The sequence below is a fragment of the Prunus dulcis genome, chromosome 8 (assembly GCF_902201215.1).
Source record: "Prunus dulcis chromosome 8, ALMONDv2, whole genome shotgun sequence".
Taxonomy (NCBI): Eukaryota; Viridiplantae; Streptophyta; class Magnoliopsida; order Rosales; family Rosaceae; genus Prunus; species Prunus dulcis.
In genome coordinates this window covers 19,030,033-19,045,502 of record NC_047657.1, presented here as the reverse complement: position 1 = coordinate 19,045,502, position 15,470 = coordinate 19,030,033, and the positions used below count along the sequence as shown (strand labels likewise).

At 36.5% G+C, this 15,470-nt stretch overlaps 3 protein-coding genes across 6 annotated transcripts; 1 reads left to right on the top strand and 2 right to left on the bottom strand.

Annotated features, from left to right (window-relative positions):
* Positions 1-238: 238 nt before the first annotated feature.
* Positions 239-14,807, bottom strand: LOC117636754. 3 transcript variants are annotated; one of them, XM_034371411.1, is made up of 6 exons: positions 14,785-14,807; positions 2,342-2,489; positions 2,183-2,227; positions 853-1,033; positions 676-765; positions 239-572 (listed from the first exon to the last, which is right to left on the bottom strand). In XM_034371411.1, exons 2-6 carry the CDS (start codon positions 2,429-2,431, stop codon positions 424-426), a joined length of 555 nt encoding a protein of 184 aa, XP_034227302.1. In that variant the 5' UTR covers positions 2,432-2,489; positions 14,785-14,807; the 3' UTR covers positions 239-423. The 3 variants fall into 3 exon arrangements, with proteins under 3 accessions (XP_034227302.1, XP_034227304.1, XP_034227303.1); XM_034371413.1 differs by lacking the exon at positions 14,785-14,807 and adding an exon at positions 2,539-2,619 and having other exon boundaries at positions 2,342-2,419; XM_034371412.1 differs by lacking the exon at positions 14,785-14,807 and having other exon boundaries at positions 2,342-2,496.
* LOC117636753 (pentatricopeptide repeat-containing protein At4g02820, mitochondrial) lies at positions 4,667-7,394 on the bottom strand. The gene is made up of 2 exons (XM_034371409.1): positions 7,047-7,394; positions 4,667-6,149 (listed from the first exon to the last, which is right to left on the bottom strand). Exons 1-2 carry the CDS (start codon positions 7,323-7,325, stop codon positions 4,893-4,895), a joined length of 1,536 nt encoding a protein of 511 aa, XP_034227300.1. The 5' UTR covers positions 7,326-7,394; the 3' UTR covers positions 4,667-4,892.
* Positions 8,061-13,533, top strand: LOC117636752 (mitochondrial Rho GTPase 2). Of its 2 annotated transcripts, none has more exons than XM_034371407.1 (14): positions 8,061-8,434; positions 8,544-8,676; positions 8,775-8,924; positions 9,016-9,192; positions 9,283-9,534; positions 9,770-9,838; positions 9,967-10,022; positions 10,657-10,738; positions 10,899-11,110; positions 11,552-11,621; positions 11,825-11,937; positions 12,587-12,737; positions 12,888-13,074; positions 13,164-13,533. In XM_034371407.1, exons 1-14 carry the CDS (start codon positions 8,226-8,228, stop codon positions 13,235-13,237), a joined length of 1,935 nt encoding a protein of 644 aa, XP_034227298.1. In that variant the 5' UTR covers positions 8,061-8,225; the 3' UTR covers positions 13,238-13,533. The 2 variants fall into 2 exon arrangements, with proteins under 2 accessions (XP_034227298.1, XP_034227299.1); XM_034371408.1 differs by having other exon boundaries at positions 8,150-8,434; positions 8,556-8,676.
* Positions 14,808-15,470: the final 663 nt, after the last annotated feature.

Below are 15,470 nucleotides of genomic sequence, written 5' to 3'. Positions count from 1 at the left end.
TTGGATACGTAGGCAGCTATACTTAGTTTGACACGTGGGCGCCTAACCGCTGGGATCCTTTCCTTTTTTCACAAATAGTATAGCTGACCGACTATACTTAGTTATTTAATTTAATTTTTTTATTTTTAATATAAATAGTATAGCCGTTTATTGTTAGATTTCCTGCAACCATACTTGTTTTCTACTCCTGAAATCGGACCTTGGAGAGTTGCAACATCAATTTAAAGTGTACACATTATACATATAAACCATTAAAATATATATCAAAGCACTTGTACAAAACGGAACATCGAGCTGATATTATTTAAAGCTACATAACACGATCAAGATTATTTAAAGCACATCAATCATATAGCTAGGAGAGATTAGCCTTTCATGACAAATTTCTCTTGTATACATGTATAATTGTTCCACACATTTCCCCTAGTATGTCCATTCCTTGGGAAGAAATAGCTCCGGGGAACTTGGATTTTGAGTAATAATGTAGCATTGAGTTGATGGAACATCTTTATTTCCATTTTTATTATGAGCCGAAATACAATCGCCTCCTTTTCGTTTATGATCCTTAGCATCTGGAAAAAAAAAAAAAAAAAAAAAAAACCCCTAGTTTCTTAGCAATAAATTCATTTATTAAAATTATACATAGTTCAAATTAAGTGGGAGCATGAAATTAACCTTGACGGGGTGAAATTTGGAGGCCTAGGGCATGAACATTGAGGTTGAGAGCTTGAACCACACGGGAGGGCAGAAGAACAGGAGCACAAGCTGCATGCAAAAATTAATATATAAGTATTTCAATAGAAAATTGAAAGCACATATATATAATATTTTAATCGAAGCAAACTTGCGAACCTGGTTTTTTAGTTTTGTGGGAGTTGGAGCCTGCTATTTGAGGAAGAAAAACGCCAGTGCCACATGATCTTTGGCTAGAAGAATCCAGGAAAATAGCTTGCATTCCAGGCCCTCCAGATGACCAATTGACATTGGCTTTTGGTCTATGATGATGAGGTCTAATTGAGCTAGGTTTTGAATTCTGCAATTGGTGACAATGACACACTTAAGTCAAAGAAACACTAATTAAGATAACTTAATTTTTTTTTAATTTTAATTTCAATGTGTTTATTTTAAAGTCGACATTACTTAATCCCTAAGGCAGGTTCGGGAATTTTCGAAGAAAACATGGTAGATCCCCCCCCACATCACACCTCTAAATTAATTACTTCCCCAAAACACTCCTCCAACTATGTATATTTTTATTTTTCTTAATAACCAAGTATGCTTTGAAGTGAATTAGTTGCAAAAATATCAGAATGGCAATTAAATGTATTGGGACGGGTTTATAACTAAATTCATCAATCATTTATTCAATAAGATTTCCATTACCTAAATGTAGAAGAAAAAAACTCTCTCACACACACACATATATATAGAGATTTTCTCCTATGCGATGTTATTAACGTGCGAACGCCGTGTATTTTCTACTATCCCTTATTGCTTTCTTCCCTGATTACAATGACGTCTACACAAGTAATGAACTTACGCATAGGAGAATTTCTGTATATCATTTATTATTCTTTTATCTGGATGTCCGCACGTTATTATCGTGCTAATGTCATTGTAAACAGAGAGGCAAACAGATAGGGGTAGTAGAAAATAAATGACATCCGGACGTCAGCATAGGAGAATTTATGTATATATATAGCTTACAAATGAAGGCAGCCATATTTTATTGTTTATGAGTGAATTAACGAAATTAAAGGTGTACTTACTCTAGTCTCTATAGAGATGTTTTGATCAAGTCTTTTTGTTAATTTATTTTTCAACAACGAAAATGACCAATACCTATATATTACTCTCCTGAAATGATTAGGTAGATCTAGACCAATTATGTATAACCTAATCTTGGCTGTTGAGTAAGTATGTAGTATCATGAGTAGGTTTGTATTTCTGATAAATTAAAAAGAGTAGGTTTGTAATTGGTCCCTTGACAAAAAATAAAAAATAAAAATCTGTCTATTGATCCTATCTACTATTCCCCAAAACCATGTCAAAAGTGTCGCGGTAACCAGAACCTCCAAAATCCCAGCGTCAAAATTTCCATCTTCGTCTCCACAATTTTCACAGACATTGTTGCAGAACAAAAAAACCACAAAAACAAAAACAAAAGAGAGAAAGCACGTACCAAATGATGATGCTGGTGGTGCTGCACTTGAAGCCTCGAGTATGCCTTCAAATTAAGAAATCAAACATAAATAATACGAACTCAATAAATTTTGGAGTGAACCAAAACAAAAATATAAAGATGGAAGAATTTAGAATATGTATATGTGTATATATCAACCTTTGCGTCACATATTGCTTCGTCTAGAACTTGAGACGGCAGCCACAACATTCCTTCTTCAAAACCAACATCTCCTTCCTTAGCAGCCATGGAAAAATATACACAGAGACAAAGATAGAGATTAGAGAGAGAGGATTTTATTTCACTTGAGAGAGAGAGAGGGTTGCGAGTTGTGATTGTGAGCTCCAACTTCTAACCTGCAACGCAACTATATACTCACTCTCCCTCTCTCTCTCTCTCTCTCTCTCTCTCTCAGGAACATAACCAAATTAAGAGAGAGAAAATCCTATAATTCATAGCCAAGGTCTCATGTGTGAGAAAACTAAATTAACTCTCTCTCTCTCTCTCTCTCTCTTTCTCTAAAAGCGCGTGTAAATATGTTTTCTTTTTAGATATTTCACGACACGTCGTCGTTTGGGGTCGCGTCTTTGCTAAATCTTCAAATGCGAGACTATGCCAGCGCAGTTCTTAACAAATTAAAATTTATTAATTGACCCTAGTTTACGACTAGAATTACGCACAAAACCAACATGCGGTTTGCCGGTTCTGTGTAGGTTGGATTTTCCTTAATGACTACTTTGACCTTTCCGTGTCAAGTACAATTTGTTTGATTTATGATGATTAACCCTATAATCCATGCATGATTGGAATTTTGAAAATTAAATACTCCAATTATCTTTTATAACTGTTCAAAACTCCAACTATCTTCCATGTTTGTCACTTGCGTATAAATTGGTATTTAACTTCAAATTAAACACTGTCGTCGACTGTTTTATTTATATCCAAATTCAAAATTATTTTGACTTTTACTCACTAATATCAAACCTTATGTATAGAGCAAAAATGATGATAAAACCTAATGAAATAAAGGGATCTATCAAAAGTTACTTTCCTACATTGGTTTAAGGAAGTCAATGTCCACATGGCCAATCATTCAACAAATTTGGGATTTATGAGTAAAAGTTTACCCCTTTTTTTGTATCTAATTTGAATTCATCTTCGCCTAGATTGAATTAATTTAAAGTTATTTTCTTATATCGATTTAACTAAGTCAATGTTCACATAGTCAACCATCCAACAAATCTTGTGTTTCTTAATAAAATATATGATATATAGTCCATTCCTTTGCATCCAAATTTGAGTTTCTCTGTAAATTAAACTATAAGTTGTATTTAAAAAAAATCTAAAATCTAAAATCAAATATCCAGAATTAGAAATGCAGGGGGGGTAAAGGTCATTATACAAGGAAAATGGGTCTGACCAGAAGCCAAATACATCATAATTAGGTTCATGTAGTTTTCTGATAAAAAGATGGGCATTTCCGTAATTTGTGTGTATAGGTCTAAGTGGGACGTGGACGTGGACGTGGACGTGGGTTGGGTTGGGTTGGGTAAACCCCTTTTCCTATTTGGTCGTTGCTACAGTTATTCTTCACGTAACGTTCTGATGTCGGCTCCTTCCACCATAGCCTGTTTTTGTTTCTAAAAGTTTTTCTTTCCCCCTTAAATTTTGGTCAGAATTTTTAATATACAAAATAAACCACACTCGAATTAAGTCTACCACTTTTCATACGTATGAATACAGTGCTTCTTCTTAACTACCTTACCAACGCTACCATCAGTCCATCTGTTCAAAGTATGGTTTAGGAAAGTGGGTTCCACTTGTGACATACACAAGCAAATATATAAAAGTTAGGTTTTGTATATATTATCTTATTTTTGTATGATAATTACTGGGAACCAAAGCTCTTGGGTATTTGTCATTTTGAAGACACATTAAATTAAAGTATAATTTGGTTTAGTAGATGCGGATTAGGTCTGTTGACTAGGGCGTAAGTCTGCCCTAGTTCAATTGCTTGTATATAATCTTAACACAGTTTGTATATCACTTTATAATTACATTGTACCTATTGATAAATACTTAAATTTATCTGTTTTATTTTTTGTGAACCTTTGCAGTCAATGGAAGATGGAGGGACTGTTAGTATAACTTTGGTTGAAAGCTCAGTTCTAAAAGAATCCGACAAAATTAAAGTGGGTCAGCCAGGCCCAACCCATAAAGATTAACAAGTGGCAGTTCAGTTGGGTTTGGCAGGTCAAGGAAGACCTAGCTTGATTGAAACTAATATATACTGGTGTAAAGATCAATGACCCAATTAATCAACCCCCTATTTGACATACATTTACAGCTCTACTGCCCATATTCATCAGTCAAACTGCTTGTTGAACCAGAAACTGTTCGAAATCCATTAGGTAAACTGCAAAATTTTCTGCCCATAAACCCCCCAAAAAAAAAAATTTGAAAAGAAAAGAAGCAACTTATATATAGATTTGGTTTCAGAACAATGAACAGCATTCTTTCTGGATCACATTCAAATCCCACCTTCTTGTTATCCAGCCAACATAAACAAGCAAATTCAAAGATCAAGAAAACAAATGCAATCTATAATTTGAAGCATCATATAGTAAAACCATTATGGCTACAAAAAGTTAGCTGAAAAACAACCAATTCTACTAATTTTCTGGAAGTAAATTTCATATCGCACTTGCATTCAAGAGCGTATGCTAGGAACTTCGCTCACGCACATTGTGCTAGTCAGTTTTATAAGTCTGCGAGTCTCTTCATCCAACTGAACATTGTCGTTCTCCATCCTTTCAGCAACTATAAGTGGCATTTTACCAGCTTCTGCATAAGTTCTTAGAACTGAATTATATATCTCAGTGCTCACATGACCAGCATTCCGAAGAAACACCAATAGTTCCTCTGCCCCTTTTATATTGCCTTCCTCCTTGAGCCTGTTAAATACTTCTCCAATCAATCTTTTGTCAGGATCCCATCTTTTCACACTACCAACAGCTTTCTTAAAATTATCTAGCACTTTTTCCGTATGTTTTTGTTTCAAAAAACCCCATGTAAGAAGCTCCCAAGTACTGTAACAAGGCTTTATGCCATTTTGCACCATGCGATTATGAAATGTTTCAGCCATTTCCATTTGGTCTTTGTTGATATACGCTGCAAGAAGTATATTTGAAACCCTGGCATCATGAGTCTCAGAAACAGACTCCCATTCAGTATAGAGTTTCTCAGCTTCTTCAAACTCCTTGAGTTTCACAAGCGAAGATAGCATACATGTGTACTCAGCATCATTCATTTTGCGGAAACATGATTTCATTTTCTTCCAGATTCGCCAAACACCATCCTCATCGCCGATGTTTGTATGCAGGCTGAGCAGGGATGAATATGCAGCTCGATTTTTCCGAGATGCTATTTTCTCCATCTCCTTCAAGGTAACTGCTGCTTTTTCGGTCAGCAAACTTTTTATGTACAAGTTGGTTAACGTACTAAAGGTAACCCAGTCAGGATTTAGCTTTGCCTTCTTTAACTCAAGGAAAACTTTTTCTGCAGTTTCAACATCACTTTGCGAAGCACAAACAGTTAACCACAGATTGTAAGTAACAACATCTGGCGAAGTATTACTCTTCAACTCCTGAATTACTTCTGGAACCTTGTCAAATTGCCCATTGGAAACGTACAAGGACAACATGTGGTTATAAGCAAGGGGATGCTTCATGTAACCACACTGTGACATCTTTGCCATCAGAGCTTCTGCTTTATCAGACAATTTATTCTGCACATACGTATGCAGAAGAGCTGTACAGGTGGGGTGGCCTGTCATCTGATCAGGAAGATCCTCAAAAAACTTTTCTGCACTATTTAAGCCACGAACTTTTGCAATCAAGTCTAAGTGAACAGCATAATCACCTGGTAGTAGCTTCATATCTTGTTGTAAAGTCATCCATTCACATATCTGCATAAACAATGTTCAAAATTAAAATAGGAGGCCAGTTGAAAAGGAAACAATTTCCCGGAAAGCTCAATAAGTTATGAAACATCCAACTAGATTTATTTGGCATCCCAATAACTAAGGTACCTATAACCAAGAAGCCAACATATAAGAAATTGAAAAGGAAAATGGAAGGGAAAAAGTTAGCAGAAAGGCCTAGGGTCACCAAACTGAATATTCTAGCAGACTGCAACCGCGAGAGAATACATATCAATTCCATATTTACACAACCCCTTTTTTAATACAAACTTATAGATCATGTTCAACTTTACAAAACTTATAATCACCTGGCTGAAACTTATATCACTGCTCATGAATGAAAACAGAAGACAGGAAAACAACAGCCCTCTCGAGAGCCACATTAACTTGAAGGTTTTCTTGACCAAATTTTACAATCACTCCATATGCACATTCAATTATCCCCTGGCGCGCATTCTTGAGAGTTGGAATACTCACCAGCACACCTTCATTATAATTCCTAAACAAAAATACTGAAAGCTGGACACTTGGAAAAGTACTTCTGTAAGACCAACATTATCAACCAGACCAAAAGCATTCCAATGTTTACTTCACCAATTCAACTTCAACAGAATTCAAATACCTTGCACCTTCAAATGCTTAAAGCAAATTTGACTGGGTAACAAACTGCTATATGCTCTGTAACAATATACACTCATTTAAACCTATCAACTCATACCATTTACGCAAACTCAACCATGCATAAAAAACCCCCCAACACCATCAATCCTAAAAGTACTTCTCACTTTCTACAACTAAACAAAAGCATCAAGAGCAAACCAAAGATTAAAACTTTAACTTGAACAGAGCATAAACACAAGGGTTTTTGTTAAACAAACCAACCTCGAGTGCGTGTTTGTATCGCTTGAGCTTGCGAAGCTCACGAACGATGCGATTGAGCTCATACTTGCGCACCTTGTGCCCTTCCTCTTTCCATTTCCGTATGGCAATCACAGCGCTGCGTTTTGGAAACACCAGGCTCATAAGTCTCCTTCCCAGCGTGTCTCGGCCACCGCTCGAGCTTTTCTCCACTCTGGCGGTCGCCGCCTTCGTCTCCACATGCGCCTCCGCCATGAAGTGGCGGACGGCGACGATGGAGCTCCGCAGGGTTCGATTTAACATCTTCCTTCAGTTATTGAACCTCTTTGCCAGTCTCAGCTACTGTCAGTCTCAAGACCCTCAACTCTCGACGTCACCGTCTTGGGCATTGGACACAAGAGCCATTGAGCTTTTGTTGGGCCAAGAAGAATTAAACTGGGCCATTTTGGGCCAAGAAGAATTAAACTGGGCCATTTTGGGCCACGAAGAATTAAACTGGGCTGAAAACTACACTAAGACAAAATTAACATCATTTTTGGGCTCTGCAATTTGACGATTTTTTTATTTTGGTGTATGTATGTAGATTTAATTTTGTCAATTTAATCTTTGTAATTTGATTCTCTCACAATTTAAAGAGACATCTAAATTTTCATACAATTTCATCCTAAATTCCATCTAAAATGTGTATATATATAATGAATATGAGAAATATTTTTGCTCACTAATTTAACTTAATGTGTATCATTATCACTCTTTTCAACACTTGATATGTGTTTATGGACCTAACTACAGTTAACTTTTGCTTTGTATTTATGGAACTATGGTTATGTTTATGGACACGTGTCAAGGGTTAAGAATAATAATAATAGTACACTTTGAGTTAAAATGGTGAGCAAAAATACTCATGTGCAATTCTACAGAAGTTTAGATGTTTTTGAATTATGATAGAATCAAAATACAAGACATGTCTTTTTTATTTTTGTTGAAATACAAGATATGTCTTTGAATTGTGATAAAATCAAAATACAAAGGTCAAATTGCCAAAATAAAAACCACGGAATGAAAAGTGACTTGTCGCCAAACTAACAAATCATCACTCAAACGGCAGCTCAGACACCGTCGTCCATCTCACGCCTTCATTGATATTGATACGTTTAACATAAAACCCTGCGACTCTCAGTTCGCGCTTTTCCCAAGACGAAGATGTCAACAACAGGTATCTATGGCGGAAAACGCACCGGCGTCCGAGTCGTCGTCGCCGGTGACCGTGGCACCGGCAAGTCGACCTTGATCTCTGCAGTGGCCACCGAAGCCTTCGACCGAAACGTCCCTCCTGTGCTCCCGCCAACGCGCCTCCCCGCCGATTTGTACAACGATCTCGTTCCCCTCACCGTCATCGATACCTCTTCCAGGTATGTCTATACATACACACTAAGAACGAAAATTGCAATTTCTTTTTTGCCAAGAAAAAACGAAAATAGCTGTTTTTTATTGAAGTTCGTGTTGATAAAATATATTTAGCTTGGAGAATAGTAGTAAGCGCAATGAAGAATTGAAGCGGGCTGATGTGGTGGTGTTAACTTATGCCTGTGATCAACCTATGACGCTCAGTCGTCTCTCTACTTACTGGCTGCCTGAGCTTCGTCACTTGGGGGTTTGTAATTCTATTGCTTTACTGGCATGGCATTGTTTTTCTTGTTGATTTTCAATTATTTAGTTAATTGATATTATGAGAAAATTGGAAATGGGTAGGTGAAGGTGCCGGTTATTCTGGTGGGATGCAAGTTAGATTTGCAAGACGAACAGGCGCCAATGAGCATGGAGCAGGTGATGTCTCCTATCATGCAGCAATTTAGGGAAATCGAGACTTGCATTGAGTGTTCAGCAGCCACTAATAATCAGGTATATTCAGATGCCTAAACACTTTTGTTTCCTGTGTTAAATAAAGGTAAGAGATCTTGATGTTTGAACTTTGTAAATTACTTGTTTATAGGTTCCGGAAGTATTTTATTATGCTCAGAAGGCAGTCCTTCATCCAACAACCCCGTTGTTTGATCAAGAAAGGCAAGCTCTGCAACCCCGATGCATTAGCGCTTTGAGAAGGATATTTACTCTTTGTGATCATGACATGGACGGTGCCCTCAATGATTCAGAACTGAATGAATTCCAGGTTTCCTTTTTCCCTTTTCTGTTGCATTTCTTCCTATCGTTTTTCAGTCACTTATTTGGAAGTTTGACATTTGGTAACTGCCACAAACAGGTTAAATGTTTTAATGCTCCACTACAGCCTGCTGAAATTGTGGGAGTTAAAAGGGTTGTACATGAGAAGCTACCAGATGGTATCAACGATATTGGTCTTACCCTCAGTGGATTCCTTTTTCTTCATGCTCTTTTCATTGAGAAAGGACGTCTTGAGACAACTTGGGCCGTCTTGAGAAAATTTGGATACGATGATGACCTAAAACTTGCAGATGAGTTTGTTCCAGTTCCATCCAAGCGTGCTCCAGATCAGGTATAGCTCAAAAGCTCTTGTTATTTTGAAGTTTTAGTGTTTCTACACTGTTTTTGTTCATTTGAAGGCATAGATGCAAGCTTTTATGATAAAAGCTTTAGCATTGTAATACTAATGAATAGAAAATCTGTTTATTGGCTCCTGCCAATGTGTTTATTTTTTACTGCCATATTTCACAATACTTTGTTTTTTAATGGTGAATATGCAATACTTATTCTTAAATGTCTTGTTTTAGAGCGTGGAGCTGACAACTGAAGCTGTTGAGTTCCTGAGGGGGATCTTCCGTTTATTCGACACTGATAATGTATACCCTGATATCCATTCTCACCATACTTTCTTCTATGCCTTTGCACTGTAATTTATGTTTTGTCTCTGTTTATGGTGCTAATGATTATTCTGTCATTTTATTTCCAAATGTACCTTGGCAACTAGGACGGAGCCCTACAACCACATCAGCTTGAGGACCTATTTGCTACTGCTCCAGAAAGGTGAATTCAATTATTATTAGAATTTGTTCAATAGTTTTCAGTATATATTTCATTATATTTGCTTGCATACCTGGTTTTGTTTTCATTACTTATTCAATGAAACCCCACTGTAATGGTTACCTGCATATAATGCCTTGTGCTTCAGCTTATATCTGCTGTTTTATGTGCAGTAGATTTTCTGTTCCTCACACACAATTAAATATTTACTCACACCTCTTGATTGTTGGAATAACATCCTGACAATATAGTTCAGCTTTATGAGTTGCTGAAACATATTAATGATGGAGTCATCTTTAATCTGTCTCGTGATGAATTTAACTTTAAGTTCTCAAATGGTAAGTCCAGATAGCCAGGATGTCACGTTCAAAATGTTTCATAGTTTCTGTATTTTGTATGATAACTTCTGATTGTGATATTTTCCTGAGCTACATGTATTAATGTCTTCAAGTATTTCCTATTAACTGCCACCTGCATGAAGTCCTGATCTATGTCTATGCTTTTGTACCTTTTTCAAGTATTTTTAATTAACTGCCACCTGTGTATTGTGGGATTAAATAATGAATGTCCCTATCTGGTTTCTTTTTATTCTCCATAATAGATTTCTTAGTATTGTGTTCAATGTTTTTTTTTTCAGTCCTTGGAGTGAACTACCTTTTGAAGATGCTGCAGAGATAACAGCATCAGGGAATTTACCTCTTAATGCGTTCCTGTCTGAGGTATATCTTCTTTCTTGTTGCTACCCTGTTTAGAGTAGCTGCTTATATTCGTCACCATTTTTTGTTTTATCTATTTCTGGATGATAAAAGTGTCTTTCTTTTAATCTCGTTAAGTCAATTGCATGCTGTAACTGTATTTGTGTTTTATGTGTGATTCCAGTGGGCCCTCATGACACTAATAGATCCAAAGAAAAGTATGGCTAACTTGATATACATTGGATACACTGGTGCTCCTGCTTCTGCGCTCCATGTTACTAGAAGAAGATCAGTAGATCGTAAAAAGCAAAAAACTGAAAGAAATGTCTTCCACTGCTTCGTGTTTGGTCCTAAAAATGCAGGAAAAACTGCTCTTTTGAATTCATTCATAGGAAGGTATTGCTCTCCAACTTTACTGTGCTCAATATGGTATCTAGTACTCTGTATTATTATATAAAATGAAGAGGAAGAGGTGACTCTACAAATTTAACCTATTGACTCACACTTCCAAATTTTACTCAATACCTTATCTCCCATTTGTTTTCGATCCTTGGTTAAAAACAAAATTCTCTCAAATGCGGCTATAGAGTTATACACAATTGAAATATTTTACACCTGAAAAAACCTTATTTTCTTTTTTTCCAAATTGAGAGAAAGCTCACATGGATGTGCCACACTTGGGTGTCCAAGCATTATATTATGAATTTTCAGCTATCTCCATATCTGCTACCTATTTCCTGTTTGACTCTGTCCATTTCAGAATTTATTTGTGGTGACTGTACATCATTTATTTTTTGTTTGACATTGTTAATATATTGTTGCCAATTTCAACCTCAGGTCTTTCTCAAAGAGTGACACTACAACAACTGGTGAGCCTTTCGCAGTGAATGTTGTTAACCAGGTTGGGGTGAGTACCGTCAAATAAAAAAAAAAATTTCTTACACGCATTGAAATTATTTTTGTGAGAAGAGAGCAAGTTTGATAAATTCCTGGATGAAAGTAAATGGATATGTGGCAAACAAAGAAATGAACAAACATGATTGCCTATATGATTTCTAATATCTTGGACCTAAATGTATCCATTAATTGATGTTGTGACTTGTGCTATAGGGGAATAAGAAGACTCTTGTATTGAGAGAGATACCAGAAGACGAAGTTAAAACCTTTTTGTCTAAGAAGACCTTTTTGGCAGCCTGTGATGTAGCTGTCTTTGTCCATGACAGGTGATTTGATTTTCTTTTGTTCATTAAAATTAACAAATTTATTATTTCAATTTTCCACAAAATGGAGCACAATGGTAATGTGTGTTAGGCTTTTCTTTTGTGCGTTGTTGACCAATTTCAATTACTGGCATTGTTATAGGATTTAACATAATTTTGCATGGTTTACTCATATATGTATATAATTTTAACAATTCAAGGCATTCTGTATATAGGGGTACTACCTTGGTTTTGTTTGCTTCAGACCAGGCTTAACACGAAGTCAAACCGTCAGAGGAGACGTGATTTCTTAGAACCTAATTAACCAACCCATGTAAGGTTTGGTGGTTTGGTTTGTCTGGACTAGTTCAAAGTTTGCAAATAGCTTTTTCTTGGAAAAAGGTCTTTGATGGTTAGATTCATACAATTACGGGGGAAAATGGCCAAAAAGTTAATCAAACTTAGAAGCTGCACATTAAAAATTTAGACCTTTTGATGGTTAGATTCATATAAATACTTCGATCAATTTGTTTACCTAATATTTGTAGCATGTAGATCGGTTGGTTATACATGCCTTTGTGGCATTGTTTGAATAACTTAGATGTGCCTCAAGAATTCTAAGTTCTGTTTATGTCAGTGATTTCATGCTGTGACATTGTTTTTCACTTTCCAGTTCAAGTGAACATTCATGGAAGAGATCAAGAGAGCTCCTTGTGGAGGTTGCTAAGCAAGGAGAAGAAAGTGGCTATGGTGTACCTTGCCTCCTTATTGCTGCTAAGGATGATCTGGATCCATATCCAATGGCTGTACGAGATTCACTAGGGGTATACAAGCGTTCATTGTTTTGTCTTCACATACTTGCATATGTTTGGAAATGAATGATCAACTACTCCATGAAGTTGTGATTTTGCTTCATGTTGTTTATTTGAGGGAGAAACTAGCTAATAATTATGATTTTTTACTCTTTTCTTCAGATTAGTCAGGAATTGGGCATAGAGGCACCTGTTCGTGTGAGCATGAAGTTGAACACTATGAATGATGTGTTCAATAGAATCCTAAGTGTAGCTGAGCATCCTCACTTGAGTATTCCTGAAACTGAGACTAGGAAGAACCGCAAGAAGTACCTCCAGGTTGTTAATCGATCACTTATGTGTGTTTCAGGTATGTTTCACTCTCTTCTCTCTCTCTCTAAGAATTCCCTTCTGAGTTCATACACACTAACTATATAGATCTGTTATATCGTTTTATAGTTGCTGCTGCTGCTGCCTTTGTTGGACTGGCAGCGTATCGTGCGTATTCAGCAAGGAGAAACGCTTCCGGTTAGGTGCCGGGATTTGGCCATCAATCAATTGCTGTTGCAGTCTACGAAAACAATTTCGTTGATGGGTTAGTTTTGCGTGGTTTTTCCTAGAAACTTTTGGGACAAGTTCGATTGGGACATTCTAAAAACAGCACATGTATAGAAATTGCTTGCAATTATTTTTCTCCCAGAGAGGGCTGATTTCCTTTAACATTTACAAATCTCCTTATACATTATACTCCAGGTAAGAATGGCTTGTAATTTAAACAGTAGTGCAACATCAACGTTATTAATAATAATGAAGTTTGATGCTGAGAGTAGTTATCCCTTTCTTTTTACTGTCAAAATACTGAAAGAACGAGACAACAAGCAAACGTGTTAGTTCTTGGGCTGGGCTTCTTGGAAGTGAAAATGGAACTTAAAAGATTGCCTCTGAATAAATCGTATCAAGAATGGGCTTCTTCAGCTAAATACATATCGAGTGTCGTCCAATCTGAAAATCCATTCGCCATCAATCTCACTTGTGTATTTATTTATTTTGCGATACAAGTGATAGTGAGGGAGGGAACCTTGGGTGCAACTGTTCTTAACCACTTAAATTATAAGCTTTTCGCTAATCTCAGTTGTTTAGGCATGTAAAACCAACCTCCCACGCAATAAACGTTTAAGATCAATATAGTAAACAAAGTGTAGACATTTTAGTTGCAAGTGATGTCGTCTCAGATTGCTTCATGCAGTAATGATGTGTAATTTCGGCAAAAAGTTGTCTGCGCCAATTTGGGCGCCCCGTGACTGGATGGACGTGCATATTTGTAAATGTAGCTCCATTAGTGGGTGCATTTGATTTTTAACGTGTGACAAGCTAAATCCTAAATGATGCTAGCTAGGTTGAGTGAGCAAGGAAACATAGACTTGTGATTTTGTCTAAAGGGTGTCTCTGCCTTCAATCCAGATGTTCATGTTCCTCTTTATGTTTACCTGATTGAACTTGTTGGCCAAAATTTTCTATAATCTCACCCACAGAAACCTTCAATTGGGGCCTTATTCACAACTTTGTATTTGCTTTTCTGATTTTCTTCAAATTAAAAATTGTTTTGGTGTATGGAATATTGGCATTCCAATGGAATCTTCTTTGTAAGTTTTTTCTTGTTTCATTAAAGAAAAAAGAAAAAAAATCAAGTGTGGTTAAATTCAACGTTCAGAGATGTCGTTAATTATCTTCTAATCAGTGACTTGATTATTGACGTCTAATAAATTAAGTAAATGTAATTTTGAACTTTTGAAAGAGAAAAAGAATAATATTTGAAAAGGTGGGATTTCGGAAGATCGAAATATCAGACCAAGTTGGAGGGGAAAGAGGTAAACAAAATCTTATTTCATTGATTCCATCCATCACTCCCAAGAAGAACCTCCCTTGGTCAAGTCTCTCTCTGTGATCTATCTGCCTGACATGAAGGAGCAATTTTATTCCTCACAAGATCTCAAGCGATCGCTTTTAGCTGCATGCTTTTGACTAGTTTCCTTCATGCATCACTGCGGCCAAGATATTTGTCCCCACATTATTGGTGGCTTTGAGAGAGAGAGAGAGAGAGAGAGAGAGGATCTTCCATGAAAAAGCTGTATATAGAGACTCTAAAATCTCGACAGATAGCCCTAGCTAGAGGTACATTTGGTGCTTAGTTTAGCCCTTGAAGTTACAAAAGAATGAACCTGCAGGCATCGAAAAACCTAGCTAGCTGCTAATACTAGACCCGAAATAAGACCCATGCGAGTTTCTGCATGGTAATCATATCATATATTCTTTAAACTCAAATCAAAGCTTGCTAGTCATTAATTTGAATGTCGTTTTATGAATATATATTCATTCAGATATTTGATCAGCTTCATCAAGAACAAAAATGTTGCATGCAATGTGAAGGGAAAAAAAAATCCCCTGAATTCAATCTTAGTGTATCATCTCGTATTGACGGTAAGTGATGTGTGTGAGAGTCGGCAGGAACAAGGACGTACGGCTAGGATTTCCCACTAAGATTTGTTCATCTCGACTAGCTATAGGGTTCCTAGCTATATAGCTATAGTTAGCATAATCGGTGGGTATGAGTGGGCCAGGGCTATTGATCGAATTGGAGACAGACACATACATATTACAAAAATGATGATCAGAAAATCTTTTTCTTTTATTTTAGAGAGAGAGAAATAATTGCAAGCTAGGTAGCAGACAGAGAAATCTTATGATACCCAACAAAACAGCATAGAC

Coding starts and splice junctions, on each gene's coding strand:
- LOC117636754 (XM_034371411.1), bottom strand. CDS start 2,431: ATGGCTGCTAAGGAAGGAGATGTTGGTTTTGAAGAAGGAATGTTGTGG. Junction 2,228..2,341: donor AAGCAATATGTGACGCAAAG/GTTGATATATAC, acceptor CTTAATTTGAAG/GCATACTCGAGGCTTCAAGT. Junction 766..852: donor CCACAAAACTAAAAAACCAG/GTTCGCAAGTTT, acceptor TTTTGCATGCAG/CTTGTGCTCCTGTTCTTCTG.
- LOC117636753 (XM_034371409.1), bottom strand. CDS start 7,325: ATGTTAAATCGAACCCTGCGGAGCTCCATCGTCGCCGTCCGCCACTTC. Junction 6,150..7,046: donor GATACAAACACGCACTCGAG/GTTGGTTTGTTT, acceptor TTGTTTATGCAG/ATATGTGAATGGATGACTTT.
- LOC117636752 (XM_034371407.1), top strand. CDS start 8,226: ATGTCAACAACAGGTATCTATGGCGGAAAACGCACCGGCGTCCGAGTC. Junction 9,839..9,966: donor GTTTATTCGACACTGATAAT/GTATACCCTGAT, acceptor CTTGGCAACTAG/GACGGAGCCCTACAACCACA. Junction 11,111..11,551: donor TTGAATTCATTCATAGGAAG/GTATTGCTCTCC, acceptor TTTCAACCTCAG/GTCTTTCTCAAAGAGTGACA.